We start from the raw sequence: 11,316 nt of genomic DNA, 5'->3' as shown, positions 1-11,316 counted from the left end.
TTTTTTGTACTTTATGAATTGTAGTGTACAGTGTTTATTATAAGGGGTAGAATCCGCAGCTCAATACTCACTACTCATGAGTACTTTTAATTAAGCTCCTTTTTTACTCTTACTCAAGTAGTTTTTTGCACAACTACTTTTTACTCTACTCACACTACATTTTTTGGAATGTAATGGTACTTTTACTTGAGTATGTTTTTTCAGTACTCTTTCCACCACTGGTTATTAATGATGTTGCCCTGATTCTCTGTAACTTATATTCTTTGAGTGTCTGTCTGAGACTGATATCTAGTGGACGTTTTGTGATCTGTGACTTTAAAGACTTCCAGACATTTCATTTGCACACTTCACTCAAACACAGAACCAGGAAACAGGAATCACATGAGTTCAGGGAAAGAGTACCTGAAGTGTAGTTGAGCTGTTGTGTGTTTGTGTCTCTTTATTCACGCAGTAAAATGGCAGAAGCCAGAATTACTCAGGATGAGTTCATGTGTTCAGTGTGTCTGGATCTCCTGAAGGATCCAGTGGCCATATCTTGTGGACACAGTTACTGTAAGATCTGTATTACAGACTTCTGGGATCAGGAGAATAAGAAGAGAGTCTACAGCTGTCCTCAGTGCAGACAGACCTTCAGGCCAAGACCTGCTTTAGCTAAAAACACCATTCTGGCTGAAATGGTGGAGAAACTGAAGAAGACTAAACTTGCTGCTGACTGTTACGCTGGAGCTGGAGATGTGCAGTGTGACGTCTGTACTGGAAGAAAACACAAAGCCGTCAAGTCCTGCCTGGTGTGTCTGGAGTCTTACTGTCAAACTCATCTCGACCGTCATGAGGAATTTCACTCACATAAGCCACATAAAGTGACTGATGCCAATGGACGACTGCAGGAGATGATCTGCCAGAAACACGACAAGCTCCTTGAGGTTTTCTGCCGCACTGATCAGAAGTGTATATGTGTGCTGTGTATGATGGATGAACATAAAAACCACGACACTGTATCAGCTGCAGCTCAGAGGACAGAGAAACAGGTATGAACATTAAACTACACACTGATGAAATAATGTTTATATTGGCACCTATATAATAAGGTAACATCGTTCACACTGCAGACGTCACAGAAGTGAACAGTAACTGCAAGTGGACTTTCACTGCTGAGCGTATTTTTGCTTTGCATTGAACTTAACAGAAAAGATGGTGAAAATGCACTGTAAACATAGTTATCAGTTTATATGTTTATAGGTTTGACAAAATATGATTTTGTGATTTTTTTTTCAAACTTGATTTGCTGTTGTGGTAGGGCAGTTTCAAATCACATATTTGGCACACTACCTTTGTCTTGCCCTCGCTTGATGTTGCCCTCACTTGATGCTCAATTTAAAGTGCTCCCACACAGCAGAGGTCTTTGGCATTTTTGTCTTCTCTTCCAGATGAACTGAATCATGACGTTCACTCATGGGGGATTTTACTGGGGCATGTGAAATCCCTCAGGCATGTTCAGGAATGCGCTTCTGTCCATACAAGTTCATGCAGATGTGCGCTAGACAGAGAATACTTCAGTTGCAGGGAAGACTTTACTAGGCTAAGAAGGGGCAAATAATTCATTAAGTATAACGAGGTTGGGTTCCTTCAACTTTCCATCCTATTAAAAACGGCTAGGCTATATAAGATAAGTAAGGGATAATGTAGAGCGAGGCGGTTGTTATAGCGAATACAACCCCGACAGGCTGATCAGGACCCCGATGCGAAGCGGAGCCATTTATTTGGCTACCTACCAAATAAATCAATAATTTGACACAAAATATTGATTTAAAAAGGAGTTTATTTATTTAAAAACGATTGTATTGCTTCCGCTGAAGAAAATAGTACGCTCCGTCTCTACGGTTAGAATCGTGGGTCCATAGCAACGCTCTGTTTTTCATGGCAACGGTGTGTTATACTTAGCAGCAGATTTCTTGATAACAGACCGCATTCTGCATTAGAATTCAACCAAGCCATGTAATAAAAAAGAGTATTGTACTGTATATTGCCAGATTTTATAGTATAAACATTTTCAAGTGTAAATGTGAACCATTTTGAGGAGGATGGCAGGTGTGCAAAAAACACACAAAAAACAAAAATTCAAATCCCAAAATTGAAAACTGAATCCCAACCCACAGAACGAATATTTGAATATTCGGGTCCAGCCCTGTTTCACTCCAATGTCAAAATTATTTGAGTGTGCTTTTAAAGGTGCACTGTGTAATTTTAGCGGCATCCAGTGAGGCTGTGAATTGCAACCAACAGAAGTTACTGTGGCCGACAGGAAATGATGTCATCGTCTGAGACAGCAGAGAGTAGCCAGTTAAGCAATAAGGTTTCTTTACAAAGATAAATTAAGAAATTAGTTTTACTTAATTATTCAGTAAAACAATGAATGTTATTGTGAATATTATTGTTACTTGTTCATCATTGTGTCAGTGTCAGTTATTCGCTGACTTTAGCTAGGTTCTTTGCTCGAAAAACAACATTGTGACGAAACACGTTTGTCAGTTTAGGGCTACTGTAAAAACATGTCGGCGCATTTCAATGTTAGGGGACATGCGCTGTATGTAGATAGAAATGGCTCATTCTAAGGTAATAAAAACATAACGCTTCCATAGCACCACTGAAAACATAGTTATGTATATGATATTGCATTTCTGTCAACAGATCCTTCTAAATATTACACATTGCACCTTAAAATAATACCAATCTCTAGACACACACGGTGTATTCAATGAAAAATAAATAAATCGACAGAATACAATGAGAAATGTTATATTATTTATTTTAACAGTATGGTTTCTTCACTTTCAATAATGCAACAGTAGCTTATTATTTTTCACTAAAACTTAAATGAGCCCAAATCCAAGCATATATTAAATTATTGTTTAGTAATACTATTTCACATTCTAAGTAAACTTAATTAATGAAATCAAAAATATCACATATTATTGCCTTTTCATATGAATTTATCAAACTTTGCCCTATTATTATGCGAATAAAACAAAGGCTTTAGTGTTGGTGTATTACTGAACTCTAGATTGTATTTTCACATGTGAATAAATCACTTTCAATGTTTTCACTGTTGCTGTCATTCATTCATTAAACATATAATTTCAAAACACTAAATTTTGAGAATTATGATTGCTTTCCAATACATCTAAAATATAATATCTTTCTTATGCTAATATTGAGCTTAAATGTACTTAGCATGTGGTGAATGTTAGCTTATGCCTAGTTCGCACTACACAACTTTAAACGTCGGCAGATTGCTGTGCTGTTTAGACTACATGACTTGCTCTGGAGTCTTGAAGTCGTTGTGGTGTTCACACTATGTGACACTACGTAAATGATCTGCAACAGGGGGTTACACACTACATGAGCTGACAACAACTCTGTCACCCAATGACTCTATCCGGTCCCAAAACCACATTTTGTCACGAAAACATGCGCAAGAAGTGGAATGGGAAATGGCGCATTCCAGTGGCGCATTGTCTATTTGAAAATGGATGGCGGGACAAAATCGGCGAAAAAAAAAAAATATATATATATATATATATATATATACTGTATATATATATTCTTTGCGCAATGATCTTTTTAGAACCCCGGAAAAAAAAAAAGAATATGGGTGAAAGGATGGATAAGCACACGAGGGATTGTCTGTCAGAGAGAGTTGGAGGTGAGTAAAACAGTATAATGAAAAAGCAGCTGCCTGTTGTGGTTTGGCAACGATAGTTACAAATACAAAAGGCTTTTGTAATGTCATAACAAGCTGATCATTGGCTGTTGCTCGTCGCGACACGTGACACCACAGGCTATTGAGTCGGCCGACAGGTCCAGATATTTGGCATGCTAGATATTTGTCTGGCGTCGGCGATGTGTCAGCAAGCGTTTTTGATGCGTCGTTAAGTATTTCACACTTAAAGATTGGCGAGCGCAGATTAGAGTCCTGCACGGGTTCGGGTACCCGCGGGTCGGACACGGGGGAAACACAAGTCTAAACACGGGTTTAAAACAATCATGCAAACGTAAAAATATATGCATATTTTTAGGAACACATCTACTAAAATATGCCTGTATTTCAAGTTGATAAAATAATTTAAAATCCACATCAGTTTATTTGTGCCCACGAGCCACACCCTCCCAGGAATCTATAACGTTACCTATAATCATTCACGAGTGTACCTTAATTCTCACCGCTGATTCCTGATGGTTTAGAGGACAATTACCCTGTACACACAATTACCCCCTGTCGTTTCAAAGAATAGTACAACGGCGAGTGAGTCAAGTATAAATGCCTCGTCCGCTTGGGGAGGCGCGCACTGCGGAGCCAGGCAAAGGTATAAACAAGGCTTAACTCGCGCGCTGTTTTGAGTTAGAGTAGAGGGCGCTAGGGAGCCACCTCCCATGAGCCAAACCACAGTTTAAAGGTGCCCTAGAATTTGAAATTGAATTTATCTTGGCATAGTTAAATAACAAGAGTTCAGTACATGGACATGACCAGTGGTTAAATTGGGATTTATTATGTGGGGGGGGCTCTCCCCAGGGGGGTCCGGGGGTATGCCCCCCCCGTAAGTTTTTTTTGAAAAATAAACTATTAAATGGCATTTTCTGGAGAGTTTTGTGCAAAGAAATGGAGAAATTGTGTCTTACATGATATGTGAAAAACTGCAAGGTTAAGAGCATATTTGCATTGTTGTAGTATCAACAGGTATTAGGACATTTAGCATTTACATTACTGTTAATCAGCAGTGGTTGAATATAACGAAGTACAAATACTTCGTTTCTTTAGGCCTACTTTACTTAAGTAGAATAAATAGTGCATACTTTTGACTTTTACTTCGTTACATTTTGCAGCAATTATTATACTTTCTACTCCACTACATTTCTACAACGTTTCGTTACATTTTCTGATCAGTTTTCCCCCCTGCCAAAACAGGGATTGAAAAAAAATGTCCTGTTTTCTGTGCTGATGCGGTGGTGACGCGTTCATGTAACATTTAAGGGTGGCGCTGCCAATAAGCTAAAAGCTGTCACAAAAAAACGGCAAAAGTAATGATTATGAATATGTAAAATATAGCAAGGAGACATTTTAATTGTTTATTAATAAACAAGTGTTTTCTGTGTCAGTGCCCTGCATAGATGAAGCTGACGATGCTGTCCTCGCAATCTTCGCAGTAGTGAACGCGCCAGAGAGAAATGCACATTTCATACGGATTAGGCTACACAAGCAGCGGTCTGTTTTCTTTCGTTTTGAATTGTTCTGTTTAAAAGAATACCTTCCAAGCTTTCTATAGATATATTTATCAGGTCTGTCAGGCAAGTAGGCTCCCTTATACGATGAGTTTCGGTTAATTTATGAGACGAGAGTCCAGTTCACTCGCCGGCGCGTCCGTGTGCTGAACTTGACAAAATTGATCTGCTGCAGCAGCTTGTGAGTTTTGTTTTTTGTTTGTTTTTCCAAGGCAGTAGAAGGTTCTGGAACTTTTGCGCGCTTCCACATCCCGCGCAACTACGGATCTCCCAGGAACATTCATTATTGCTGCGTACATTTATCCGTGTCGGAGTTCTGAGTAGTAGCCTATGCGCATGGCATGCGGGAGCGGTGCGCGATCAACTGACAACGAGATTAAGCAGCTGAACACGAATACGGCCGTGTCCCGATTGTTCTCAGCTCCCTCGAGACAAAATAGACATGCCATTTCAAAATCTTTCATTTATAATCAGAAATATGTTTTCAAAAGCATCACTTTCATCAAATTTTATGTGACATAATTTCCAGTAGGCAACTGACTGCAAACGAGCAGGCTTATGTGCCGGGGCTGAGCCCCGGAGAGCCCCGGCCCAATTTAACCACTGGACATGACATACAGTGAGTCTCAAACACCATTGTTTTCTCCTTCTTATTTAAATCTCGTTTTTGAAAAACACCCCTGAAAAATAGGCGAATCTCCACATAACACCGACTGTGACGCAACAGTCGGGATCATTAATATGTACGCCTCCAAAAATTTGCATATGCCAGCGCCCTCCCAGGATCTAACGTTACCTAGGCTACTTTCACTTTTAAAAATTCCTCATAAGCGCACGCTATCTGCTTACAGTCGTCGAGATGGATGCTGAGGAGTTGAAGAAAAGAATAGCTAGTAGTGGAGATTGTAAAGTTGTCGACAATACGTCATAAAGAATCAAGTCCAGTGTGTGGGAGAAATTTGGAGTTATCTGAAGAAAATCTTGTGAAAGGCTTTGCTGCATTTTCGTGTTGGATAGCCGCAAATGTGGAACTTCATCGCTGAGGAAGCACAGATAACTGTGGTAACAAGCAGTTCTATCGAACAGTATTTTTCAGATTTAACACTGTTATGTGTGGCTTGCAGGGCGTGTTTGAACCCAAAATTGTCAGATGTAGGCTAGACGAAATTGCGTGGCATATAGTGTTGTAGCCGTGTCTGTTCGATTGGTAAAATGTGATAAGGCTACTCAGTTTTGTGGTAACGTTTGCCATGTTCTTCATGTACCGGCCTTTTTACAGCTTCGGCTGAAGTTGTCCTTGTGTTAATTGTCGTGTAATATATTCTGTATGACCTGGCAGTAAACATTTTTGTAATTGTGTCTAATGTGATTGGCTAAACTGATTTTATTTTGGGTGCGGGTCGGGTGTCGGTTCTATTTTAAGCGGGTCGGGTGCGGATTTTAATTAGTGCTGCTGTCGGAAAACGGGTTGGATGCGGTTTTAAGCACTGCGCTGCGGGTACGGGCGGGTGCAGATTTACAAAATCGGACCCGTGCAGGACTCTGGCGCGGATCACCCGCAGATTTGCACGCTATTACAGCCCGACCTGTCGGCGAGCTCGTTAACTTGCAAATCGGGCTAAAATCAGGCTTAAAATCCTGTAGTGTGAACTAGCCATAAAGTGTAGTGTAATTATGTTACCGTGGTAATGGGGTCGCTGAGCAGCTCATTAGCGCCTCTCCAGCTGTTGGGACCCTGGACAAGCGCCTAGTTCACCTGTGCCTAGAAACAGTCCTGAATGTCAACTGTGATCTGTTACATTTATGTTATTGCCAGATGTTTGATCATCCAAGTGTTTTTCTAGAAAGTTCACATATAGTTTAAGTGGCAAATGCTACATCTTGTGGCTTCAACATGATAAAATGAATATGAGAAGAATGAAGCTGATGCTGTGAAAGTGCTGGATTGAGGAGAGTTACTAAAGATCAACAAGAGCCGCACAAATCTGACAGTAGTGCAGGTTATTGATGAAGTGTGGAGGTGATGAGCTTTGATTTCTGTTTTCTGTAGAGTTTCCAGTCTCTCTCAGCTCCTCCTGAATCTACAGACGTAAATGACAATCCCTTCAGTTCTCTCTCCTCTTTTGATGGCAAGAGAGAATCTGACCATCAGCTGAGAGACAAACTGGAGGATTTCTGCAAAGAGGAGCTCAAGATCTCTGACAGAGGTAAAGTCCTGGAGATTCATCAGCTCTCAGAAATGATCCTCCATCATCTCATATCATGTAGAAGATCATATTAGAGATGTCTTAGGAACTGATGCAGGAATCATTTTCTCTTGAAATGATAATCACACTCTTCATGTCTGTTGATTTCCACAGTCACTTTTACCAACATTGTTCCCAGAACCAGGAACGAATTCCTTCAATGTAAGTCACTAAGAAAACAAGCAGAGAAACTCACTGAGTATGTTCATGTTCTTCCTGTAGAAGGTGAAAGAAAACATGACAGAAGAGTTTTATAGTTGATCATGTAAATGATGATTTGCACAAGATATATTGAACATGAAGAGTTCAGCTACATTAATAGATCTGACAGACTGATAATTCCTGATTCTGATGTGTTTTATCTTCATCAGATTCCCATCAGCTCACTCTGGATCTGAACACAGTGAATAAACTCCTCCGTCTGTCTAAGAAGAACAGAGTGATTACTGGCACTGACACAGAGCAGCCGTATCCTGATCATCCAGACAGATTTGATGATGTGTATCAGCTGTTGTGTAGAGAGAGTGTGTGTGGACGCTGCTACTGGGAGATTGAGTGGAGTGGGATTGGTGTGTTTATATCAGTGTCATATAAGAGCATCAGCAGGAAGGGATCTGGTAATGAGTGTGTGTTTGGATATAATAATCAGTCCTGGAGTTTGTTCTGCTCTCCCTCCAGATACTTATTCAGACACAATAACATAAAGACTAAACTCCCTGTAAAGCCCATCAGCAGGAGAATAGGAGTGTATGTGGATCACAGTGCAGGAACTCTGTCCTTCTACAGCGTCTCTGACACACTGAGCCTCATCCACACAGTACAGACCACATTCACTCACACACTCTATCCTGGGTTTAGGGTTGATCCTGTGTTTTGGGATGATTTAGAATCATCAGTGAAACTGTGTCGATAGGGTTGCCACCTTCAAGGCAAAATAAGGGAAACCCATCTTTTCTGCAAATTGTGCAGTTTGCCTTAGTTACTTGACATTTACAGACCCATTGATAACTTTTTTTTTCTTATTCAGCCTTATATATCTCGCAGAATATCTTGCGTTTAACATCCAGACGTGAGCTCAACAAGGTTAAAAGGTTTACGGCAGTTTAAAAAGCATTATGGCGACTGATCTTGATACTACGTAGATAGAAGTACAGTTACTTCTATAGAAATAAAAAGCCACTAAAATGCAATCGCGCAAATGAGCTTCTGTACTATTTGTGAAATTGATTTCTTAGTATTCTACATATTGCAAAATCTAAATCAAGTGCATTCTGCTTTAAAAATTACATACAATGTAATACAATATTTACACTGCAAAAAAAAGAATTAAAATTGTTCACAGATATTTTAGTTTTTTTTATAATGTTAAATAATAAGATGTTTTTCTTTTGGATCCAAATTTCAAAAAATAAATTAGATTTGAATTGTAATGATTTATGACTGCTGTGTATGCCTAATGATGATGATGATTTAATGCTCTTCTCTGAATAAAGGTAAATATAAATATATTTAATGAACAGGTTAAATCTCATCTAACAATGTTTATATGACAACAATGTTGTCACTGTTGTGTTGTGTTCATTGGACTTGTCTACCATGTTGTCTTCATACTATGGAGCTCATAATATGACAAAACGATTTGAATTTGAATTGTGTAAATTTGAATTATTTGCAAGTGTAATCTAACAAAATTGAATTTTAGGTGGTAGTTTAAATAGTTCTGAATTAGATTGTTTTTAAACGAATATTGAACATTTGAAATTTAACAAATTGAAATGTTTTTATGGCTGAATTTTATAGACATGTATTTTCAAACAGCTAGTTTTTTTGTTCTGAATTCGTATACTGCAAATATTCAGTTTAAAAAAATACAGATTCAAGTTTTCAAGATGAAGAAATTCAGAAAGAAGAATTTTTTTTCTAAAATTCAAGTTCAAAAATTCAAGTTCAAAAATTCAGATCTTACAGAAAGTAGGTCACAGGTCATCCACAGGGAAGAGTAAAGGATCTCAGATAAGTCGAACAGAGCACTTTGGCTGCACTGCAGTAGTTTTCTGCCGCAAACGCGGTGGTGGTTCAAGAGAATCCGTGTATCTTTTGTTCAGTCGTTTTTTATTTAATATTAAGAGTAGAAAAATGAGAAAACAGCTTGAGTATTAGATTTCTAATATTCTAGTAATAATAGTCCGCTGCAGCAGTTGCACGGAGCTTACAAAACGCGTGTATTGCAACTATAGGCTACATTTAATTTTCTCATCAAACAACTAGACTAACGAATGGCTCGGTACAACAGAAGAGCCTAGAAAGGGCTTTTTCTCTGTGTAGACCAGCAGTTGGTCTGAATTTGCTATAACCTATAACCTATTTTCTGGACTGTATAGGCTAAGTCACGTTTTATCATGAAACACGCTGTGATTTATTCCAAAGTGACTCAGGCATATATAATGCAACGTTATAACGTTAAATAATCTAAATGTTGACTTTCAAAAGTAGGCGCGCCAAGAAGACTATTCTCTGTATTTTGGTTCATTTTTGGTGAGCGCCAGAAAGATCTAAAGAGACCGAGACGCGCTAAAGCAGCTCATCATGTTCTTTTATTTATTTTTCAATGACATGATATTTTGTAGTCATTTTGAATGTACACAAATAAAAATATACATTTTACTGTTTCGAATGATGTCATATTATCTGTATGACTATAAATAACAGAGTATTAAGTTATTTCCCAGCAGTGGAACAAATCCAAGAGATGGCGCTCACGCATCGCGCTCTCACACAACATAGTATCAGTTCTGGCGTTGCTTCATATTGCAGACTGTTCATTATAAAAATGAAACACAATCAACCAAACATATAAAAAGTTATTCTGCCTAATTTAATTGGTCTGTTGTACAATATAAAGGGCAAGCTGTGCCGCACACAGTCCTACTTGTTATTCCAAACATTTCCCTTGCTGTGAAGATGCTGATTTAGCCTATACGTGTATTTTGGGACTCGACCGAAGTATGACGCCTTTTTATTTGTATTATAATATAATATATTAAAATACAAAATCTTCTGAGTTTTATGATGTAGGCCTTGTGTGTTAAAATGTATTATAATTTACATCTCAAAAGGATGCGCTTTGTGCATTCTCTGACATTATATTTATTTATTTTAATTAATATTGAGTATCAATTGATGTTAAACAAAACGGTGTGTTATTTTCTCTGGCAACTAAACTTCCAAAAAAAAAAAAAAACTTCCAAAGCAAAGCCATTGTGCGTTCTCCGCGCTCCGCAGCTTTTCCACACAGATTTTGAGAACTGGCCAGCTAAAAAAAATAGGCCAAAGAAGTAGACTAACGGCTAGTGTCCGGGAGATGCGAGGTACGTTCATATTTATAAATAAACATAACTGATTTTGTCTACACCTAAATACATTTCCTAATAATAACAGTGATTAAGCCCAAATGTGGGTGGGGGTAATGAACACAATATGTTTTTTTGTTTTTTTTTTGCCCAAATGGTCTCCACTCTATGCATTTTGTAATAATACAGCAACATTTTTTAACTGACCGTATTTTCCAGAAAATAAGTCGCATGCACATGAGTGCAAGTCACACCGGATCATGTTGAGAGAGAAACGCGTCATAAAAAAAAAAAAACATTTTAATATTAGCCTATTCAGCAATAGTGTAAAAGACCTGTAAAACACTGTTAACATGTAGGCTATGTGTTGCCTATTTTACTTTCCCTTACTGTATGACAAATGAATGCAGAAAACAACAAGAATGAAAAATAAGTAGCCATGT

At 38.4% G+C, this 11,316-nt stretch overlaps 1 protein-coding gene across 1 annotated transcript; it reads left to right on the top strand.

Moving 5' to 3' along the window:
* Window positions 1–357: 357 nt before the first annotated feature.
* LOC311081146 (E3 ubiquitin-protein ligase TRIM11-like) lies at window positions 358–10,187 on the top strand. Its single transcript, XM_084111560.1, has 4 exons — window positions 358–1,028; window positions 7,328–7,484; window positions 7,638–7,685; window positions 7,895–10,187. The coding sequence occupies exons 1-4, from the start codon at window positions 456–458 to the stop codon at window positions 8,434–8,436; spliced, it is 1,320 nt and encodes a 439-aa protein (XP_083967686.1). The 5' UTR covers window positions 358–455; the 3' UTR covers window positions 8,437–10,187.
* Window positions 10,188–11,316: the final 1,129 nt, after the last annotated feature.

Source organism: Abramis brama (genome assembly GCF_963993115.1).
Source record: "Abramis brama genome assembly, chromosome: 4".
In the NCBI taxonomy this organism is placed as follows: Eukaryota; Metazoa; Chordata; class Actinopteri; order Cypriniformes; family Leuciscidae; genus Abramis; species Abramis brama.
This window is presented reverse-complemented; position numbering and strand designations above follow the sequence as displayed.